Source organism: Phodopus roborovskii, unplaced genomic scaffold (genome assembly GCF_943737965.1).
Source record: "Phodopus roborovskii unplaced genomic scaffold, PHOROB, whole genome shotgun sequence".
Classification (NCBI taxonomy): domain Eukaryota; kingdom Metazoa; phylum Chordata; class Mammalia; order Rodentia; family Cricetidae; genus Phodopus; species Phodopus roborovskii.
In genome coordinates this window covers 10640048-10665032 of record NW_026125391.1, presented here as the reverse complement: position 1 = coordinate 10665032, position 24985 = coordinate 10640048, and the positions used below count along the sequence as shown (strand labels likewise).

General features: G+C 35.9%; 1 protein-coding gene across 1 annotated transcript in view; it reads left to right on the top strand.

The window, feature by feature from the left end:
* Positions 1-3398: 3398 nt before the first annotated feature.
* Positions 3399-24985, top strand: part of Meox2 (mesenchyme homeobox 2) — a 57123-nt gene continuing 35536 nt past the window's right edge. The window contains exon 1 of the mRNA XM_051175083.1: positions 3399-4425. Coding sequence (XP_051031040.1) covers positions 3912-4425 — 514 coding nt within the window. The 5' untranslated portion in view covers positions 3399-3911. The remainder of the gene's footprint in view (positions 4426-24985) is intronic.

The window sequence follows — 24985 nt, the reverse complement described above, 5'->3', positions numbered from 1 at the left end:
TTAGCATACTTGAATATATTTTTTAAAATCTGTGTTTTCAAAGCAACCAACTGAAGACATAATTATATTTCTTGGGAGATACAGTATGAAAGGCTTTTCTATATGTAATAAGTTTCAGAGATAATTCCTACACACAATTTAATCATCTATGCATAAGACATATGTGTTAGGCACAATACAAAGAATTTTTTGGATTTATTGTTAATTCTCACCATCCCTCAAATATATGACAACTTTTGAATCATTTAAACTTTAAACATTAAATGACTTCAATATCAATTTAGATAAGAAACTATCTAAAGAAAGTGCCTTTATTGTTGAGTTGCACTTCATTGGTCAGGCTTAGCTTTACAGAGTCTAGTAAGTGTTTAAATGGTTATGAATCCCCACAAGAGCTAAACATTTTCCTACACTCTGTAATGCACTACTTGATATTAAACCCTTATGTTTGATATTTATGCTAACATAACAGGTTTTTTTCTATTTCCTGTAGTAAACGCTTATGAAGGATAGACAGTACAGCCCTAATGTCACAGATATTTTAATTATTAGAATTTTCAGAATTCACCTTGTTATTGAAAGTCATATCAATCTTTCGATTTTGTAAGTGCAAACACTAAAACCGCCAATGCTGTTGTTGGGTGTTTTTTTTTTTTTTTCTGTTTTTTTCCTCCATTAAAAAACAAATAAGCATTACCTAGAATATAAAAATAAAAATTCTATATTATTACAAATACTCTCAAAAGGGAAAGTTTTTGAAAGTTTGGAAGGGTTAGTATTTAAACATTATGAAACTTTGGTAGCCACATTTAACTTCTAAAGCAGCAAGATTTTTCTCCTTTTGAGTTTAATCACCTTGTTCTTTCTCGTAACATTTTGCTTGTACTATGCTTTATACTAGAAATCTGAATTTCCAAAGTCTTAGGATATTTAATGTTCTGTGCCTTCAGTTTCAAAGACTTCATGTTAGTGTCCTTTAAGTGCATGCCTGTGGAAGAGATTCCTTCCTTTTGTAACTTTTTTTCTCACTCTTCTTTCCCAGATTGCTGTCCTCAGGTTACTAGAGGGTAACTGACTGAGGCGTTGTAGATGGATTTCTGGATATGCTGTTAACATTTGATGTAGTGAATGAGGGGAAAAAAAAAATGCCAGCCTCTATGGAGATATATTCCTTCTTGCTAGTGACTCTTGCCTGCACCATCCCACTTCAATGCAACTATTCATTTACTAATAGTTTAGCTTTAGATTTGTAGAACACTAACAGAAAGACCTCGGTGGATTTTGTTAACCTCTGTCTCTAGATGAGGTATATTTTTGTCAGTCCTTTTTGACATTTCCTACAATGCTTCTAGTTAAGGGATCTTACAGTCTGCAGATATTTTTATGTATATTGGACTAATTGCTCAAATTCCAGTTTGAATAAAACCTTAATGCTTTCAGAATCCAAGGTCAACTGAAATGCTGAGGGAGTATAGGGAGGAAATTTATCATTGTACTTTGTACTTCCACGTTTAATATCACAGCACATACTGAAACCATAAAGAGAGAAAAAGTAAAATTATATTCTGATCACATAGGAGGAATATATTTCCCACCCCTTTTTTCAATTCTTAAAGAGCCAAGGGTGTGGGTAGTTACAGGAGAAATAGTCTTGAGACCTAAGTCCTGGATTGCCATCCCACCAGTACCTAAAGCTCTTAGCAGCCATGCACCCAAAGAACACTCAGAGCCTCTTTTCAGGGCTAGACTCCCAAATACAGGCAAAGGATCTTACCGTCAAAGACTTGCTGCAGGTTCCAGCTCAGCCTCAGACTGAAAAGCTGAGCAGCTGGTGAACAAAAGTTTTAGCTTCTTTTTTTCCCCCCTAACGAAGTCTGCAAAACTAATTTCCCTCAAAATAGGGCTCAATTTCCGTTAAAGAAAGCAGTGCTTACAAATCTTCGAATTCCTGATCAACCCCCACTCCACCGCATCTCTAAGAAGTGAAAAACAATTCCACTTTTCACACGGATGTGAAGGTTTGTTTGGAAGTCGCCCTTCTGGAGAACCTCTTAAAATAAAGGGCAGCAGACTAATACCAGAAGGACAGGCCAAGGGAAGGGCTCTGCCTTGGGGACACCCCTCCAAAATTAATCAATACCTTTTCCTTAATTTAAACCAGATGTTTAGTTCAGATTTCTGTACTCATTAATCCCATTAACAATTTCAAAGCTTGGCCATTATCTTCTGGTCACTCAGACAATAAACATATGGCAGTTAATCCTAGTGGCACACTCAGAGCACTGAACAAGGTAGGCGAATGCATATGTCCTCCTGATAGACACTTCCCAGACAGGACAAGAGTGTCCTGTAGCTCATTTCACTAAGCCTCTTGTGGGTAAAGGACAGGATTCACAGTAAAGCCCCTAGGGCCAAGCTAATGGCTGTGTCAAACCCAACCCAGCCGAGCTCTAATAAATTCACTGGTGGCAAGTGTGTAGTTCATTTCCAGGAGCAGACTGTAAACTTGGAGAACGGAACCATCAAAGCAGAGAGAACTGGGGAGTGTTAAATTGGTATCTGCATAAAACAGAAAAGCCATGACTAACAGAAAGGATTCAAAGAGCACCTCTGACAGAAAGAGAGTTTTTCAGGAAGGATTAGAGGGGGCTATAGATTGGCTCCCAAAGAATTACACTGGGAAGGGTGAGGGTGGGAGCTACACATTTCATTTGACATTGCTTCAGATTATTCCTGACCTAGGAAGACTTTTTGGTGAGCTAATGGTTAGGAGATTGAGAGAGCTGGACCAGTAAAGAGAGGTGGGAGGAGGGTCTGAAAAAGGAGGAAAGCGACACCAGTTGAAGCACTTGTGTGATGCCAGGGCATCAGAACCTGAGTGCCTCTCTGCTTCAAGCCTTCCATCCCCTCACCTGACTGGGTACCTCTCAATTCCTCACTTTGAACAGCTCTGTACTGTCCGGTGCATGGCCCTGAAACTTGCAACCTGGCGTCGGTTTCTTTCTTTTCCTGTCTGTCTTTCTTTGTTTCGTTCTTTCTTTCCGTCTGCCTTTCATTTTTTATTTTTAAAACCCATGCTCAGACACCTAAAAGGGAAAAGCTTGATGCTCCCCTGGGCGAGGGAACTGCGAATCTGGGAATCTGGGAGTTTGAAAAGCTACACCGCTTTAGCTCTTTTCCCTTGTCTTGAATTCTCCTAATTCCCATGGTCTACAAGGTCAAGGAGCAGTCCTGGAGCTCCTGCAGGTGACTCTCACCCCTACCCCCATCAAGTGCGCACAAATCTCCTTTCTAATGTTGAGCCTGTTCAGGAGACACAGGACTTAACAAAACCAAGAGTGACTACGCGCCGGCCTTTGGAAGCCTATGGGACAGATCGAGGTGGCCCTACTTATTGCAGTTCTGGACTCCACTGGCTGTCGTGGAAGCTCCCAGGGCCGGGCGGTCATGGAGCAGCCGCTCCTGTCCTGCCAGCAATTGGGAACTGGAAATGAGAGAGCATGGTGGCGCTGACTGAGCGGGAGTTTTGGAGAGAGTTTGCATGTGGTCAGCTCTGGGCTCCTAAGCCAGCCCCCAGCTCACATTACACTCTATTTATAACCTCTCCGAGCCATTTCCCCCTGAAAGCAGTTCTCTGGGACCACCTTCTTTTGGCTTCCACCTCTCCCACACTTGACATCTGAGCAGCTGCGAGGGAAGCTCCTCCAGGTCCCAGTGTTTATATGTGCTGAAGACTGGCCGCTAAGGCTCAGGACTGGGATTAGCTAGCTCTGCTCAAACGCGCGACTCCTAGGGAGTGTGTGCGTGTGTGTGGGGAAAGAGTTCTAGGGTTTCCAGTGAAAAGTGTCAGAGCTTGGTGGCCTTTGGGACCATCGTGAAGTCTTCTGCCTGGAAGTCCAGACTTGCATGCCATGGAACACCCCCTCTTTGGCTGCCTGCGCAGCCCCCACGCCACAGCACAAGGCTTGCACCCCTTCTCGCAGTCTTCTCTGACCCTCCATGGAAGATCTGACCACATGTCCTACCCCGAACTCTCCACATCTTCCTCGTCTTGCATAATCGCGGGATACCCCAACGAGGAGAGCATGTTTGCCAGCCAGCATCACAGGGGGCACCACCACCACCACCATCACCACCATCACCACCACCAGCAGCAGCAGCACCAGGCTCTGCAGAGCAACTGGCACCTTCCGCAAATGTCCTCCCCGCCTAGCGCGGCTCGGCACAGCCTGTGCCTGCAGCCCGACTCCGGAGGGCCTCCGGAGCTGGGGAACAGCCCTCCAGTTCTGTGTTCTAACTCATCCAGCCTGGGCTCCAGCACCCCGACCGGGGCCGCGTGTGCACCAGGGGACTATGGCCGCCAAGCGCTGTCACCCGCGGAGGTGGAAAAGAGAAGTGGCAGCAAGAGGAAAAGCGACAGCTCAGGTGAGTACTGGCAGAACACCTCCAGGGAGAGTGTTCTATGGGCTGGGGAGGGGCAGGGAGATGCGATTAAGGTTCTTGCAAACAAACTAAGGAACACCTAGTTCTTCCAGTCTCTGTGGCCAAATTGGTCCTTGCAGCTTCAGCCCTGTAATTTGGGAGCACGTGTTTCGCTGAGGTTAATATGTCCACATCCAGATGTTCAAAGCCCTCCAAGATCACAAACTAGTTTTCCAGAGGTGGTGAAAAAAAGGGCGAGTGAAAGTATGCGAAATCGGTTAAGGAGCCAGGCGGTCCATCCACGCGTCTGGAGGGGTGTGAGCTTTAGGATGCTCTATCCCCAGGACATGCTTGTCTGTATACTTTCGTGCGCTTCTCCTTGACTTTTCCCTTTCAAATTCCCAACTCCGAAAAGCTCGATTTTTCCCATCATTAACTGGATTTTCAGATTATTGGGCAATATCTTAAACTTTAACTGGGATTTGACAAAATACTCGAAAGAAAAGTTTTACTCCTTAGAAAAAAAGTTTCGCTTTCAGAGTTCCATAAATAGCATTTTACTTAAAATAATAATAATTTTAAGGAGAATTTTTATTTTTTTGCCGAAAAAGGCGTGATCTTGGAATATAGAAGTATTTAAGAATTACATCCAAGAATCGTGAATAAATAAATAAATAAGAATTTGAAGAAAGAGCATTCTTGATAATTGACTGGACTCATGCTATGCTATCCTAGGGAAAACAAACAAAAACAAAACAAACAAGAAAAAAAAAAAAAACCCTGAACTTTGAAAGTGGAAAATAAAAGCCTTGTTTCGTTGAGTAAGTAGAGTTTTGAGATGCACTGGCCAGCACAGCTTAGCTCTCTGACAGTCCTGGAACAAGATACCATAGTGCAAACAGGGAGAGCACTAGTTCCTTGAACAGCCCAACCAAAGGTTTCTCCCCAGTGGTTTCAAGGGCCCTGAAGTTCTGTAGCCAGTGTATTGTGGCAGTCCAGAGAAACTGAGTTTCTAGGCAGCACATAAAGCTCTTAGCTATAGTTCTCATTATTAAAATACCCTTCTTCTTCTTCTTCTTCTTCTTCTTCTTCTTCTTCTTCTTCTTCTTCTTCTTCTTCTTCTTCTTCTTCTTCTTCTTCCTATCCCCCCAATCCCAGCCCAGTGCCTTCCTTCTTTTTATTTGAGTCTTTGTAGGTACATGGCAACCTGGGTACATACTTTGGAAAATGTCACTTAACTAATAAAAAGTTTGCATCTATTTAATCTTTTGTGTTAGTGGTTTGAGATTTAGAAAATGTGATTCTATGCATTGGCATATTGAAAAAAATGCAGCATGTTAAGCAATTTAGGCCAGGTGTTTTGCAGTGTATGACACAACTGCTGTGTATTTTATATCATGTTGGAAAATGACAGAAACTTTTTTTCTTGTGTTCTTTGTGTGGTCACTCTTTCTTACTAGCCTCATGGTTGTACTTTATTTTCCTAGGTTCAGGATGACTTTTTTTTTTTTTTTATGCTCCACAATGATTAGCTATAGCTAAGCAATTTGCCAGCACTGTCATTCATTTGCAGTAGTTATCTTTTACTACATATCAAAGGCTAAGCTATTGAAAATATTCCTATAACAGCATTAGGATGTGCTGGGATTCCCCAGGATGGGTATTTACGAATTGAAGTGCTTGGATGGCCCCATCAGGTTGGTAGCTACCTCATCAAGAGCCAGAAACCTGGACTAAGTTTTCTTTCTGCAAGGGGAACCATGGCCTGTTTCTTAGCTGAATCAATGCCATAAAGATATTTATATACTCGGAGGAATTTTTGTTCTGCCACAGTTAATTTTAGTTGGAGAAAAGGAGAATAGGACTAAAAAATTACATCCTTAAGTTATTTTTAATAAAATCTGTCTTAAAATTTAGTTGTTTCCAACAACTTTATCGCTGGAAAATAACCACACAGCAAAGGGAAGCTTGTTTTCATGTTGTAAACCTTATTTTAGAACACCAAAACAACCAAACGAATAAAATTTGTGTCAACCTGTGATGTGATGTAGTAACACTTTACAAGAATGGGATGTACGATCATTAGCAAGGGTAATGTCACTGGGGCCAACAGAGAAGGAACGTTTCCCTTGATAGACCATCATAGGCAAGCATCAGTTGTGTTGGTGCACTTACTGAAAATAAAATTCATGTGTTCAAGCTCTAAGTTAATACTGATTAGGTCATAGGTAAGTTTAACTTCAAGCCATCTACTGCCTATTTCAGTGAACATTCAACTCAAGATCAAGTCATCTGATTCTCTTGTGTAAACATTTTGACCTGCTAGAAGGTAAAGTAACATAGAAAATAGTTATAATACTGTTCTCTTATCAATGCATAAGCCTTATTTGACACAGCTCAATTATTTCAACATAATTAATAAATATCTGGGAAATTATATAGGACAATCTGAGATTTAGATCTATATTAGATAAATATAATGCCAATCACAGTAGCAACAATTTATATATTTAGGCATTTTACAATCACTGTGTATTTATAGTTAAGAGTATAAACAGTGCTTCACACTATGACAATGTGACGATCAAGCCTACATATATTGATTGCTAATAGCAGTGCAAGTATGATAACTACATTCATTTCTAATAGAAATTTAGATACTAGGATATAGTGCTAAACAACCAAATTGTATATTAATCTTACGTTTTTATCCATAGTAAATAATGCAACAATTTCAATATATAACACTGTCCAGATTTTCTTTTGGAAAAACAAGTATGAAAGCACACTTAATGTAAACCCCCCAAAGCTTACCAATATAAAAGAAAATACTTATAGACTTTAGTCTTCCATTATAGTTAATTAACAGTTAACTATACAATTCAATATTAATACAAAATTATGATGTTAATCCATGTGTTAAACATTTTTTGTAACATTGCACCAGTTACCCTTTCCAGTAATGTTAGTAAAGCCAACATCTGCCACTCCTTCAAAGGGACTCTTAAAGTTCAAAACTTTACAGCTGTGCTTAAAACAATCAGTACAAACAAGGTGATTTGGAAAAATATCTATAAATACTGTGAACGTCTTGGCTTTAATTATACCAAGTGATATAATAGTAGGCATAAATTGCTCAGTTTTTTTAAAATAGCTGTGTTCACTCAATCTAATCTGCTTTTATTCCATTAGTAAACACCATTAAGATGTACATATTATCTATTAATTTTAATTTAATTTAAAAAATATGCCAATTTATTTTAAGGAATAACTTTATAGTCATACACCTTTCAAAAATGTAATGGATAACTTGTAGATGTAGATTTTATTAGGTTTTGAATCATGAGATTTTTTTAAAAAATTACAAATTGCTATTATAACACAAAATATTTGGTTTCAAATGATGTGAGATCCTGTGTGTGACTATACAGAATGAAAGTGCTGTGTCTAATACATACTACAAGCTAACCTCAGAATAATGTTACTTCTGCCTAACTCTGCCATTATAGTATGATTATTTCCTGGATATTCCAATAATCGTGATTTCTGAAGACAAACAACTCTGTTATTCATTTCTGTGTTACTGGATTATAACTTTTTATATTTTCTTTAGAATAAAATACAATCTTTAGGATCTCAGATGTCCGGGATATTTTTTTGCTATTTAAATATGTCCAAACTATAGTATATAAAATAACATTGTAGAACTTTCTAGAATGTTAATTTTAGATGAGACCATTCTTTAATGATGACCTAACTTTAAAAAATGCAAAAGTAGGTACCGTTGACCTACACGAGTGGCCTTAGTTAATAACTCTCAATGTCAAATCATTAGCTCCTTCTAAATCCAGTGTTTTAAGTTTGAAAGTGAGCAGAGAGTGGAAGCATTCAAGTAAAAGTTGGAATTGATTTAAGTTCCCTGCACATCTGTTTATTTATTTATTTTTTTGTTCATTTTAAAAGAGAGCAGTCAATGAAAGACATGGTGGCAGATTTAATCTACATTAAATCCTGACATTACATATGTAAAATATACATATTTCTTTTATAATAATTATTAGCAAAAAACATTATGCTGATACCCCATAAGCAAATTTTTAGCACTGAAAGAAAAACAACATCATCCTACACATTTTCCAGGAAGAACTTCATCCTAGTGTTAGAGAGGGTAACTTATATTCATGATAAGGCCTAATTATTCTGATAAATTAATTTTGAATGAAAATTAATTAGTAAAGGGGACTTTTTTGTCATACCTGGGTAAATTTGTAAGAAAATTCTATTCATAATGGAAGCTAGCATTGTGCATTTGAGGGATGTGTCAGTCTATGAATGAATAACTGAATGGGTATACTTTTAGTTTTTTTTTTTTTAATTTCAGATAAAATGTAGAATCTAAATCTAATTATATTTAGACTAAAATCCTTCTCTTAAGTTAAATATCCAATTTGAAAAAGTATAATTTTGAGTTCTAAATACCTATCTGCTTAATGAAAGGGTGGAAGCATCAATTTATTAGAAAATAAATTATGTGTAAGAATGTACTGACATTTTCTGTGGTAATATTTGTAATTGATGTCTCTCTTTCAAATTGTTTACAGTTCAGATTTTCAACTTCCTTCAAGCTCCCCAATTTGTCATGATACTTTCTATAATAATGTAAATATTTTTTGAGGAAACTATCATGGGAAATAAGATTATCAGCACTAATCCCATTCTTATTGATTATAATCATAACACCAAAAACATCAATTTTTAGCTACCCAGTTAAATTTCATTTCCTTGTGCACATGGTATTATGAACTTTTTCTGGTAATTAAAACTATTTTTAAGAAAAGAGAGAAAAAAATACAAACCATAATGTTAGTCTTCAAGTTGGAAACCAAAATAAGTTATTTTTTTATGTAACTTATTTATGTGATGTTGCATCTTGTTTGTGTATTTCAGTCATTGTCACAGCTTTGAGTTACTAAAACTCCTGTTTAAAATACATAATGATGACTAAACTCTGCGGTTTTTTTTTTTCCATTATTGTCATGCAATTCTCATGGATGTTGCTTTGAGTAACTGTATTGAACTGAAGCCCTCAAGAGAGGGGTTTGCAGCACAGAGTTCTAAGCAAAACCCATCATTACTAAACCCAGTCATCAGTGAGGCTCAAAGGACGTAATTGTGGAATATTTCACTCTGTGTGGAGAATGGTTCCAAAGGGCTTTTGTGTGCATCCCTACCATTACCTGTTTGAAGATGGAATAACTGTTAATCTGGTGTCAAAAAAAAAAAAAAATCTCCTGTTTTAGTTTTATTCTAAAAGCATTAAGCATATATTTGCCCTTAAAAAAATTTGTACTTGCTTAGTATGTAAGTCTTTAAGAAACTTTTCCTGCTTCAATATTGTTATACTGCATATAACATGATGTGTAGAGAGAGCCTATGTGTCACAATGGGCAAGTAGGGATCAGAGGAGAGTTTTGTCATCTCTTCTCTCCTTCTGCATTTATATGAGATTAAGCTCATGTAACTAGGCTTGCACTACAAGCATCTTTACTCACTGAAGTATGTAAATCTTAAGAACCAATCCATAATGTATCTACTGATACATATATTCAAAACTCAGACTTTACTTTTAAGCTTCAGAATAGTGTAATGTAAAACCTTCGTACACATGTATTATTACGCTAATGGAAAATTATGTAGCAAGCATATACATATAAGATTGATCAAATAAATTATTAGCTGTCTTCTACATTCAACAATTTAAATCCATAATTAAGAGTATTGTTTATGAATTGCATATAATTATCCCATTACTAATTATGAATCCCCATGTATTATATACTTATAATTTCAACTTAAATGCATTTCCAAATTTGTACATCACTTGTATAAATTGTACATTCTATATTGCTTTTTATTTTTTTCAGTGTTACTAAACACATTTTATTGGTGTATTGATTTCTTATGTCTTCATGTTACCAAGAACGACCAGGCAAAATGTTAACTGCTGCTATACATTTTAACAACAGATTCATGTGAAGAAAAGACATCTAAAATAATCATTCCTTTGCTTTCTCTACTCTAGACTTATCCTAAGATTAATAAATAATTTTTTACAAATACATTATTGTTAGATCAGTTTTAAAATCAGTCATTTACTTAAAAAGTTAATTATTCCAAGATAGTTGTAAAAAGTGGTGGCTTAATAATTAAATCTTTGGAATTTTAACCTTAGTTGAAAAATATAACAGCTTTACTAGAGTCATAATTTAAAGAGCTATTCATTTATTAAAACTTTAATTGAAAAACTGTTGCTGTCATAGTTTTGTTTTTACAGATTTCTAAGATGCTATAAATGTGCTAATTAAAGCTTGTGTAGATTGTACTAACTAAAATTATAACTATGAGATGTTTAATTTTGTGTGGTATTTAAGTTGATAGTGTTTAATTTTCATAGATTTTACTTTAGAAAATGTTAATGTAGAAAATGTTAATAAAGTTCAGTTGTTAAGAAGGGGCTGTCTTGATTTAGGTAAAAGCTTGCACCCCCATTTAAAGCAAAATTAGAGTTTATACTCAACCTTGTAGATAAACATGTATAGTAATAGCAAGACAAAATTCAAAATAAAATTTCTTGATAATAGTAAATCTGGATTAGTGTTTCTGCATTAAAGGCTGTAAGATGTTAAATGTTTCAACTCTACAATAATACATTAAACTTGTTGCATGACCAGCTGTGTGGAGACCCTAGCAGGCTGGAACTGGTAATCAGTGATAGTCACTGAAGTCAGACCTGCCAAATCCCCTGCAGTGTGTGTTGTCTTTTGTTTTTTTCTCTTTCTCTAGCTCATTATTCTCTACACACTTCAAGAGCTTTCCATAGTGCTACAAGAAGGAAGAGAACAGAGCTATCTTACAAGACTGAGGCCTGAAAATAATTAAGATGAAGTCACCTCACTGGTTTGGAGGAGACAAGCAAACAGGACTGTCCAACTTAAGTTGGCAGGTGCCAGTGGAGTTTTACAAGCCTCGATTTTACCCTTTGAAAACATAGACTTAAAGGTCTGCCAGAAATGACACCCAAATGCACTTACTGCTGCAATGTTGTAGTCACTTGTAAATGCAGGGGGAAAATGTACGCAGTGACTGTAGAACGGCTTCTTGCACAGTCTGGACTGCACAGGAAACTTTGTGTGATAATTCTTAGCTGCCTATAAAACAGCAAACTAAACAGAGGTGCATTCTTAATGAATGGAAACTAGTACAACGGGTGGGGTCATTTATCAAATAAATACAGAGAATATTTCACAAAACATTCATTTTAGTAGCTAAGAAACAAACTTCAAGAAAATTGATTTGTTCCATCCAAAACTCTAGACACCAAATAAGTAAACTTTGCTGTGATTTTTTTTTTTTTTTTTTTTTTTTGTAAAACATCAGCAAGTTGGCAAATGACCCTCATATTGCAAGAACTCTTGGAAACTGCTTTGTGACAGAGTGTATTGAAATCAAGTGGTATCTTTCCCTATTTAATATTTTTCACAAGTAAAACAAGCTCTCAGTATGTTTACTGCCTTCAACAATTAAAATCTCCCAAACCATAAGCTGTGTTTACATGAGAGGTTTTTTTTTCTCATTGAAAATGTAAACGAGTCTGGATATATTAAACGCGACAGAATGTAGATGTAAACTATTGAGACAGACTGAAATGCCAGCAAAGCCAGAGTTCAGGGTCCAAGCCTGGAGCCTGCTGCTGTCCACATTTCCAGAGTTACCACTTTGTGAACATCCACATCCAAAGTTTAGAAAATTATACTTTTTCTTCTAGGACAGCTAGGTTTTAGGAAGTGAAGTTTTATCAAACTTATTTTGAGGAAATATAAAGATGTGATAATACTTTTTCCTGTGTTTGCAAACTTAGCCAGCAGTTAATAAATCATAAGCAAATTGTCTTAGACCTTACTCAGCATATCAGAGAGAGAGACAGAGAGAGAGAGAGAGAGAGAGAGAGAGAGAGAGAGAGAGAGAGAGAGAGAGAGAGAGAGAGAGAGGCAGGCGCTGGCACACTCCAAAGGCAAAGCTGTTAATTTGGTGATGAATGGTATATAACAGAGAAGCAACAGGAAACAAAGAATCACCAGGGGCTTCCCATGACCAGGACCCAACAGCCTGCTCTAACCTCAGTGGGCAAATCAGGATCCCTCACTGTAAGCCAATCACAGCCTAAGAGGTTGGGGCTTCCTTTAAAGGCTGGGATCTTATGTGAATGATCAGGTAACAGCCCATCACCAATTTTCACATCCTCTGAGCTCTTAGTCTTGCTGCTCATGGCTAGAAATAACGATGTGTTGAAGCATAGTGGACTAGCAGATGAAAAGCCTCAAATCCAACCTGAAGGCATTCAGGTTACAAAGAAGTGTGGAGGGAAGCCTCAAGGAGCACGCACCTAAAGCAAACACCCTTTCTGTCTTAGTCGATGTCACCCACCCTTGGCAGAAATGTAAACTCACTGTGTCCTTGTTCGATGAAATGAGATGAATGAACATGCACAAGGCAAGAATGTCCAGCTCTGTAAATAGTACTTACTAGTTTATCATCTAGGGAAAGTACAGTCACATTGTGGATATGCATCCTGTAGAAATAAGCTGTATGGCATCTATTTACATTTACTATTGACATCGAAATAGGAAACATTGCCAGTCAAGGTGATTGCAATCTATTGAAAAAATCCACATCGTCTCTAGAATAAGTTTAATGGAATCTTCCTGAATACAAGGCAGGTTTTGCCAGGCTATATAAGACATTTTTATCCTGCTGCATAAACTGCTTACTTCCTATTCTTGGATATATCTCTTGCTACTTCTTCACCACAGATCTGTTTCCAATAAACAATATAATACTGGACAAAACAAAGAATAAAATTTTAGCCAGATGCACACACAGACACATTCTCTTTCACTCTCTCTCTCTCCCTCTTTCTCTCTCTCTGTCTCTGTCTCTCTCTCTCTCTCTCTCTCTCTCTCTCTCTCTCTCACACACACACACACACTCATTACAGTGCAATAACATTTCTACTTTCAATTAGCAGGGAGGATAGATAGTACATTTTTATGCTGCCTTATGTGGTTTGTTGCAGGACTCTCTCTAGCTCTGTGTTTTTACCTATGCCATTAACGTGCTAACAAATGGCAAACACGAGAAAAAGCACCACTGGGCATTGCTGTCTTGTGCATATTGACACCAAATTCTCACAAGTTTTATTTGGTGACAATTTCTTTGTGTAAAGAATATAGATCATTTGTCTCATTGTGCGTAGTTACATTTCTGAGTAACTCTGCTCAGGTGAAGACAATGCAGGACAGCGAATTTGAAATTTTAAGTTCTGAGGTTGAATCCTCAGTCTACATGGTGCCTTATAGACTCTAACTGTTAATATATCATTGGACTATGGCTCTTCAAGGGTTTTCCTTAGGTAATTAGATGTGACCAGAAACAATTAATATTTGCCCTTCAGCATAGTAATGGGTAGCTGATATCCAAAGTCCAACTTCAGCCTCGAGTCCTTACAAAGAAAATCTCAAACTTAAAACTTAAAAAATTTTTCACCAACAATTAACAGAATGTAATTTGGTGACACACTTTCCTTAAGTGAAAATAGATTTTCTCTAAATGTTACAATTATCTTTAGTTATTTTCATCTCCCTTTTATGAATATAGACACCTGTGAAATGTCTTAGCTTGACTTTATAGTAATGTATTTCTTCACAGTAAGGACAGAATTGTATGGGGTTTTTGACACCTCTTACAATATACCTCAGTATGATATATTTCATATCCTATAGTGTACAAGTGGGCCATTGTAAATAATAAATACTTACACATACAAAATCTGAACAGTGTGATCCTTACTCACATGTTTTGTGTAACCATTTAGGATTTGAAAACCTATTTCTTGTTTTGAAATTTTAAGTAAATTTTTAAAATTGTGTTTTGCTATACTGTAAATATCTTTTTGTGTACCTTCTCAAATCTTTTGCTCTCGTTATCTTTCTACCTCTATTTATTTGAGACAACCATACACTCTAAAACTCTACCGACTATGTATTTTATTTATTCTAACTGGAAATGTTTTCCTTGGCCCCCTCCTGTCTTGTGCATACCCATCTCCCAGACAGTCTATAATATTGGGCTCATCTATTATTTTCATTAGTTAACTTTAAAGCCTCTGTGCCACACCGTCACTGGCCTCTATCGCTTAATTTAGTCTTTAATTTTCACTATTCACTTAAAATACAGATTTAATTTAAAAATGGGGGTAGTTTTCTACCAATGTTCTTTTAGTTTCTTGTCTAAATACAGCTTAATTTCATGAATCACAAAATGTTCAATTCTATTAGCATGCACACACCCGTATGTGAGGACTTGTGTGTGTGTGTGTGTGTGTGTGTGTGTGTGTGTGTGTGTGTGTGTGTGTGTGTTTCTAGGAATCAAAAGCAAGCCTCTAATATGTAATCAACAGCTCTATCATCTAGCTACACCTCCAAAACTTAAACCGTATTTATTAAAAGTGACTTCCGAGTGATGATCTCAGCTAATGCCCTCATCTTCCACACCAGCTGTGCGATTAGCTGTCTGTCAGTGTTTCAAAACACAAAAAATGACCAAAAGCATCCTTAGTCTTTCTATTTGTTCCCTTACTACTTTTATTATTTCTGGGTTAAATTTAGGTGTTTGCTGGAGATTTCTTGGAGTAAATATCTTATGAGCATATAGTCAACATCTATAGCATAAGGGATATTTCAACTTCATTATTGTTCTTCTGCTTGGAGCTCTATATGAGCCTGAAATTCTTCTGTACTTACAACATAGGTATTCAATTATAAGCCTTGACACACAAAAAAATGGATAATATCTTTAGAGGACATATTATTAGGCTTTGTATGTATTAAATGTTGTGTGCAATCAAATTTTATTTCAAATCTAGTGCACACATTTACTTAGAGAGGTTTTTACATAAAATATATTTTATATAAAATATATAATTAGTCTTTGGAATGTAATTTAAATAATTGCATTTATTTCATTGGTTATATTATAAATACCAAGCAATAATAGTTAAAGAGATCACAGATTTGAGAGGTAGTGGCAAGGCACAGGAGAAGTTCCACAAGGAGAGATGATGGTGGAAATGATTCATTTAAATACAGTACTTATATGTCAAAAAATAAAATAAAATAAGCAAGTAGTGATGGTGTCAGGTACACAAACTGATATGTCACCTAAAACATGGATCATGGCTCAGTCACAATTTAGTTAAGAAAAAATAAGCATATAAACAATAAGCCTATTTTTGTCATGCTTTACTTTTCTATAGAAAAGTAAAACACAGTGCATAATACAATACTTTCCTGACTAGTTTTCCTTTAAATTCTGCTATCCTTGATACTGATACTAATGTTATCTTATTATTACCTGTATTTAATAAGGAAAGGTAGCATTCAGATCTTTACACTTTCTTTTTATTAGTATACCACAAATACATTTAAATTATATTTATTCATTCATTTATTTGTTTAGTGTGTGTGGATGTGAACATGACTGGAGATCAGAGAACAACTCCTTCCTTCTGCCATGTATATCTCAGGGATCAAACTTAGGATGTCAAACTAGGCAGCAAGTGATTGCCGTCTGAGCCAGCTCTCTAGTCCTATAACATTACTTTAGCCATACCAATAGTCACCAGTACTGCTGTTACAGTGCAATGATAAGGGACTTTATGCAAGTATTGATTTCCTCCTAGCATGATCAAGATAAAATAGAGGTGTCATTTGTTGCATTGATTATTATAATTCACAGCAGTAAAGGAACAGAGAATGGAATAATGAACTTCCACAATTCTTATTTTCAATTTTTATCAATACAAGTCATATGGAATTTCATTTACACCATCTTCCTTTGCATCATATTGTTCGATTGCTTTCAGAAAAAAATCTCAGCTTGTTGTTGCATCAGGCCATTGGTATTTTTCAAAAAGTCCTCAGGTAATCAGTAACAAGCTGCTTTCAGACTGTGTTTTAGGTCTGCTCATTAAGAAGGAGTTTATGTTTGTTCTGTTAACACAGACAACACCACATGGAACCCAAAGGAGAGAGTAGCCAGTTTCCTAAGTCAATAGAATCTTTAATTGCACTCTCAATGTAAAACATACTGGTGGGTGATTGTCGCTCTTCCCCCACCTGGGCTCCATACAGAAGCATCTTTCTTAATAGACTGTGATCAGTATCCAAAGCCACGCCTAGTCAAAATGCAGAGAATAACTAATGGTAGGCATGCCTGATCACACAATGCATTTACAAAGCACCCCTACACTTGAGGCACAGAGAACATCATGGAAGAAGCAACAGAAAGATCTGGACATTTGCTGCAAGATAACCTCCTCTAAAAGAAGGGTGGTGGTGGGGGACACAAAATGGAGAGGATAGGGAGGAGACATTGGATCTTGAAAACTTGGCGGTGGGTATGAATATGATCAAAATAATTATATGAAAAATAATCAAAGAAATAATAATGTGTGTGTGTGTGTGTGTGTGTGTGTGTGTGTGTGTGTGTGTGTGTGTGTGTTCCCAGGTGATTGCAATGAATGTTTGGCCAGTGTTGAGAACTATACATCCCAAGAGTCTTGTGTGTTGAATGAACAGTTCTACACATCTTCCTTTCAGCACATGGAAGGCCATGTTCAAGAAATAATTGTATACATGTAATTAGCCCTAACAACATTCTATGTAATAGAATAAATACTGGTTATTTGTGACTAATTAAATTTAAATTAAGTAAAATATAAAAACTTTATTGGTAGATTCAGACTCAAGTACTCAGTTGCCATCTGTGGTTGCTTATTAATGGATTGGAAAGTGCAGGTACAGACTCTTTTCATCAGCCACAAAACTAAAGTCTAACAGCCTAACAACATTTACCTTGTGAAGAGGCATTGAGATGTGAACATCTCCACAATGAAGGAAATTATGAGAATTCAAGTACTACAGGAAAATAAAACACATATATAATAAAATATATAACAAAATACTACTTTCCCAAAAGCCTTTTATAGATATGTTTATTTTGTCAATCAAATATTGATTGAAATAAAATATATTTGTGGCATGTTAAAATTTTATTAGTTGAATGATATTTTATATATAACATATATATGTATATATATATGGGCTGTTATCAGAATAAACACATAATGGGAGTTATTGAATATTTAAATTATAAATATACAATAAAAATGAAAAGTACATTATAACAACGGGTATGATTATAAAATTAAAACTTTAGAAGTGGAAAATAAAATAATAAAATCATATTAAAACGGTAAGGTCAACTAGGGAGATTTTTTAGGCCTCTAGAGGGATGGGAAGAACATTTTTCTGGGAAAGGGTGGAGAGCATGCCAGGAACTAAGCTAGATTTTCCAGGGAGAAAGTATGAAAACTTAATAAAATCAGACAGTGACAATTAATGACATAGCATTATTAACATATAAAGGTCCCCAAAAGATTCCATCTTTTGTAAACATTGGCCTGAATTCCAAAATTGAAAGTCAGGTAGCTAAAGAAAAGCAGAATTAATGAAAGGAGAATTTTCATTTTTTTTTTCTTTTAAAACAGACATTAAGGGTAACTTGTTCATCTTGGCATGAGGAAGCAGGGAATGCAGGGAAGAATGAAGTGTGGGAATTCCACATCTATACTGTGAGGCATCTGGGCTGTGGCTACACATTACTCAATGAATTGCAATAGCCACAGAACTCTGTGCCAGTGGGAAGCAGGCTGCTCATCTGTGAATGCATTTATTAATAGAGAATAACTGGGAATTAACTGAGGATTGAATTGCTAGCAATTTGTGGCATAAAAGATGATGCTAATATCAGACATTTGCAAAGATAACTCTGGGCATATTCATGTTAGGCACACTTATGACTAAAAATTATTCATTACAGTATAAAAAGTAGAAAAATTTTATGATTACAGTCAGCCAGGATATTGTAAGAAACATAAAAAGAAGCAAAATACTTGTGTGTGTGAATACACACGCACACACACAAAGGTGAGGAATGGAGGGAAAGAGATACAGAGACAGAGAGACAGAGGAAGAGAAAGGAGAGAGAGGAGAAGAAGAAGAGGAAGAAGGAGAAGAGGAGAAGAAGAAGAGGAAAAAGGAGAAGAGGAGAAGAAGAGGAAGAAGAAGAAGAAGAAGAAGAAGAAGAAGAAGAAGAAGAAGAAGAAGAAGAAGAAGAAGAAGAAGAAGAAGAACAAGAAGAAGAAGAACAAGAAGAAGAAGAAGAAGAATGAAAGATGGAGAGAGGGCCAAACACAAATAGTCTCAGGGCAGATAGTAATCTTTATAAAGGTTCTTTTGGAAGAGAGTAAGTCCAGACCAAATATAATTTGTAATAAAGTTTATTGGCAGTGAAGAAGGAAGGGGGAAACATTTTACTGGTTTACAGTGATTGAAATTTATGAGTTCATTTTTTTGTTGAGACTTTATTCATGTTACTGGTAGCTTTCAGGAAGTAAATGTGTGGATGTGATAATCTATTTTAGATTGATTTTATTTTCAATTTTGAATGTCTTATTGTTTTCTCCATAGACACAATTGAGTGGAGGTAAGATACTATAGTTTAAAACAAAGATACTCTTATAAACCCATTCATGAAACATCTCTATCAATGACAAGAAAGTGCAGTATTGAATGAAATGATGTAAGTGCTTGCCTACAGAGAATAAAAATGGATAATTTCCACATTGAGTCATTTGCCTTGAAAATTCTGGAAAAGAAACAGTCAAACCAAATCAATAAGATATTTAAATATGCTGTTCAAAGAGGCTGGGATGAAGTAGATGCATAATTAAAACTATATCCTAAAGACATGCTGAGCTGCAGAGTGTTTACTCAAATACAGCAGACACAGGTAGAATGTTACCAAGGGGTCGCCTCATAAAGTAGTTGTGTTATTCAATGAACAAACATAAATACTTCCACACATTTTTCTCCCTTTCTCCAGATGCTTTGAACTTCATTATGGTCACGTTAGTTTGCATCACCTTTTAACTTTAGGAAATGACAGTGGTATTCTTGAGCAAAGCTGGAACACTTTGTGATTCAGTTGAGAAGGGTATCTTAAGGAATGCTCACTTCAAATCATATCATAGCTGGCCAGCCACCCAGCCAGCACCTATGTAATAGCTTCTTCCATGGGCTTTTCATTCTCTTAGGTCACTTAATTCAGCACGGATGTCTGCTGCATCACAATGTTGCAGGCACTCTGAGATGAATAAACACCTTCATGCTCCTGGAGATTAAGATATAAGACATAGAAACAAGGACTACACTAATGTAGTAAACAACACATTAAAGGCTTTGAAAGTCTCCAGAGAGAGGGAAGAGGCTTCGGGAAAAAAAAATAAAGATTATGCCTGTGTCAATTGCTCTCACCCTTTCTTGATATTTAATAATATATATTCATATATGTGAAAATTCACAAGCCTTGGCTTTGGCCTATGGAGAAAAGTATAAGGGGTCCTGTTAACATCAAATGTATGTATTATTTAGGTTCCTAGAAAAGTGCACAAAATGTTTCTAGGGTATTCATGTTAATATTCTTATTTATTTAGTTTTTTTTGTACAATTTATTAAGGCTTTTCTGGGAGTCACTGAGTAAAAGAAAACACACTTTAATTCAAAATGTTATCCTAAGAAAGGGCTAGTGCTCAGTGGTAGTCTGTGGTTTTGTCTTCAGCATATTTAAATAAAAGCATTAAAAGGGACTTTGAAACCTATCAAAGATATTCATGTTATCTTAAGGATGAGAAAGATAAGGATCAGAGTGCCAGTATTAAGAACAGTATATACAGGTGCCCTTCTTCTTGGGGTCCATTCCATCAGTGTGTCTTGTATAATTCTCTCTCTGAAGTCATATCCTTTTATTTAAGAAGACACCAAATAGACAAACCTTTACTTTTAGAGATAATTAGCCTGACTTCTTTCAAAAGTAAGGGTTGTGGTAGTTCTCCAGGACCCTTATTGCTAGGATTCAGTTGCTAGTGTACTGATCTGAAAACATACATAAACATTAGTTTGACAGTATATATTTTATTTTAAATTAATTCTGTAAGGGATGGGTTTCACTGATGAGATCTTAATGTTTTCATGTGTGAAACTGTGTTTTTAGTAATACATGAGCAGATACTCAAGAACAGTAATTTGAGCCTTTCTGGAATTTACATCTAGTCTCCAAATAAAAGTGTTACAAATGTATCATCAAAGAAAAATGAGAAGTATATAATACTTACATTTGTGAAAATACTTCATAACCTGGAATATAAAGGTGTGTTTCCACTGGGGTCTTAGTAATAGGAGATATCCTATAAATCCTTGTTTAGTCATGTTTTGTTTGCATTGTCTTTATATTATATCCAAAATGCATTTATCATTAAAAGTTCATCCAGAATTTTTGCTGTTTTGTTTTTTTGGATATTTTATTTATTTAATTTTGGTCATAATTTAGGGTAACCTATTTTCTTTTCTCCAGGTATACGGAAACAAAGTATGCACATTCAGAAATGTGACTGTGTTGAATTGAATGGTTTTTGTTTGCCAAAACACACATTATCTTGAACATTTAGAGTGTGGTTAGAAGGAAGCTTGAGCTGTAAGGAGAGCCCTTTTGTATGATGTCCACTTACCCAATAAATCTGTCATCACCAAATGGTCTCCGTTTCCTCTGAAATAAACAAATCACTTTTGAGCCCTTTGAAACAGGAGACTTCCAGGAAAACAAAAGTCACATTTGCTTCAACCTTGAAAATAAAAATTTTTATAAGTGGATATGAGATGTAAGAGGGGGCATAGTTGGATCTCCACACCTGATACATAGTCTAGTAGACAGCATAAGGGCAGATATTCAAACAAACCTGAAACCCTGACTGACTAAAAGTGTATGAATAAAGCCAGATGGAAGCTCAGGGGTAACACTCTAAGAAGAAAGCTTAGTTTGGGGAAAGAGGGATGCTAAAGAGGACAGGGTGGGGTTCACAGCACCTAATTGAATGGACCATGGGGTAATTTCATCTTTAAATTACTTTATATTATAATATTATTGTTTTGGAGGTGAGGTTTATAGCTCAGGCTAGCTTGGGACTACTTCTGTAGCCCCCTGACTGGTCTCATCTTTTATGTTTTTCTTTAATCCAAACGCTCATATATCTTCATATGAGAACTCTAATGAGATCCACTCGTTACTGAGTAGTCAGTGGAAAGCACTGATTAATGAGGGCTTCCTCTTATTTGCTTGCATTTTTGTTCATAGAATATTCCAGATTTATATTTTATTATTATGTTAATAACAAAAAAGAACTGTAAGGATTAGGTTTTTCCACCAGCCGCTGGTCTTGTCCCGCCACCGCACCAGCCTCAAATAACACACTGAGACTGTATTTGTTATAATACTGTTGGCCAGGTACTAGTTTCTTATCAGCTAGTTCTGCCTTAAGTATTAACCCATTTCTGTTAATCTAAGTATTTACACGTGGTTTCATCTTAACGGAGGCCCGGCAGGTGTCCTGCTCTCTCCAGACTTTCCATCTTGACCCTCCTTACTACTTCTTCTTTCCTCCTTGTCTCCTAGTCCTATCTTGCTTTCCTATTGGCCAACAGTGCTTTATTCATTAACCAGTATGAGAAACATATTACAGAATGGCATCTCCCATCAAAGAACCTCTTTTAAAAAAATGCCTTTGGATTCCATCTAGCAATTCAAACGTCAAACATACATCACGACAAAGTGAGCTACATGTTTTCTCAGGAAGGAAGATTGAAAAGTGCATAAGATATGAAGGAACTAGACATTAAGGGGAAAATGGAAAGTGTATTCCATCCTGTGTTTAATCCTCTACTATTTATCATGATGCTGTGTGCTCATAGTATGAGGGCACACATACCACAGTACACGAGTGAAGGGCAGAAAATGACTCTGAGAAATAGTCTCCTCTTTGCCTTCTGTGTGGGTGTCAGTGATTGAATTCAGCTCCTTGCTTTTTTTCTTTTTCTTTTTCTTTTTTCTTTCTTTCTTTCTTTTTTCTTTTTTTGTGTGTGTATGTTTGTGTGTATCATCTCCAGCTCTACAAATTAAATTTGAAAGTATTACTTTTGAGTATAGGGGTTCTGAGAGGCAACCCATGTTTCAATAGTTGGTCTTACACCCATACACGTACTGGTAATAATAAGTGGAATCAGCAAGTTAAAAAAAAATAAGTGGAAAAAAAATCCTAAAATTGACATTGGGAAGGAATAGTGTTACTCATGATAGGGGTGGAGCTTGAGGGAAGGGAGTGGAGGATGGGTACATTATACATATGCATGAAACTCTCAAACAAAAAATAAAAGGACCATATTATTTTTCCAATTACAAAGAGCTTTCCAATTACAAAGCTCTTACACTGTCTTTCATAATAATTTTCTCTTTGAACTCATCAGCTGTGGGTTATATTTGTTCGAACCCAATAGCAAAACATAAAAAAAAATTTGCTTCATAAATGAAATTTTTATTTGAAATAAAATGTATTTCATCTTAATATGCTTTTCAAAGTGGATATACTGAAAGAATGAAGGAATTAACCATTTTGTTTCAGCAGTTTAGGGCATGACATTAAGCATGTTCTTAACCCTCACATTTCTTTGATGCTTCCCTCCCAGGTAATGGTAGTTTTCTATTCAAATGGCTAGTGCTATGCAATTGTTTCAGACTTCAATAGTTTGCATACTGATTGTTTTCTTTCAAAGATATAGACTGGAAATTAATGTGTTTAATAAGGTGATTGCCATGAGGACATGAGTTTTTATCTTCTAAACTCACAAAAACAAAACAACAACAACAAAAAACCTTTGACTATCTTGGCCTGGGCTTGTAATCCCAGCACTGTGCAGGCAGAAATAGGCAAATTTTAGGGCTCATAGGCAAGCCATTCTAACCTTCTCCAGTGGGAGATCCTGTCTCAAACAAACAAACAAAAAAGGTAAATAAATGGTATATAACACCTGAGGTATGATACCTGAGATTGTTTACACACACACACACACACACACACACACACACACACCATGATATAGATATAGATAGATGGACAGACATACAGATAGAAAGAGCAGTGTTAGAACATTTTCTTAGCATGAAAAAGACCCTTAGTTCTATCCTCAGTACCATGAAAATAAAGTAAATAAATAAATTTATTTTGTGTTTTCTAAGATTACTACTCTTAACAGACATGAACAGATTTGTCTATAAGATGAGTTTGTATTTTCAAGTATTAAATCTTATTCTTCATCAACAAATGTATGATCATATTGGTTTTCATATTTTGAGTGTTTTAACAACTTGTAGTCTAGGAAGCTTAACATTCTACCTATCAATTTGATTAGTAGATGAAATAGATATCTGAAAATAAACACTACATGAGTATACATGAGAATTGAAATGTTTATATTCCCCAATTATCGGGTAAGACAGTCTAGGGCCTTTAAATTCTGAGAATTCTGCTATTATGATACTGATATTGCCATATAGTTTGCAGCCAGAACATAGAATATGCATTATTTGCTGAGTTATTACTTTCTATTAGAGAACTCTTCACTGGTTTAAAGGATTTCAGCTTTTATATTTTTACATGCAAAGCATTTGGTTGTAAATCTTTTGCGGTGATTTCACTCTGTATAAATCTCTGGAAGAAACACAAATAAATCACCCAGAGTGCTCTCAGTCACTGCATAGTGCGGGTATTAAAGGGGATGTGGAAAAACTTTGGAGGAATGAAGGTCTGCTCCATTGTTCTAAGCCAAAAATATCAGAATCTGAGTTATATCTCTATGGAAACTGAAAGTCTGCTGATTCCTATAGGGGATTAAAGCATTTTTCAACCTTGAAAAATTACATTGCTTGGAAATTACAAAATATATTTAATTTTTTCCAGTTTTTCTACCTCCATTCCTGTATTTTAAGTTTAATATCACTCAAAGGTTCTGATCTGTATCCATAATCTCACTTGAGAGCAAAACAGCTGACATTCACATTTAGGTTATGATAGCATTTTGATTCATGAACTTTTGAAAATCAGCATTTTGAAAATTTGCTTTTATAATTTTCAGTTGTGTGTATGTGTTTGTGTGTATGTATATGTGTGCCTTTGTGGCCGTGTATGTGTGTGTGAATATATGTATGGATGCCTCTACAGCTGGAGTTAACAGTCAGTTATGAACCACCATAAACCAACAATTTAGGGGGAAGTTGAGAATCAAACATGGATCATCTAGAAGAACAATATTTGCTCTTAACTGCTGAGATATCTCTCTAGATTCCACACCAAAATAATGTTTTCAATATTTTTTTTCTATACATATTTTAATTCCTTTTAGTTTAGGAAAATAGTATTAGTGAAAACTACTAAAGCTCACATATATCTCTAAAGAGTATTGCATATTATGTTATTAGACCTTGCTTTTCAGACTTTAAA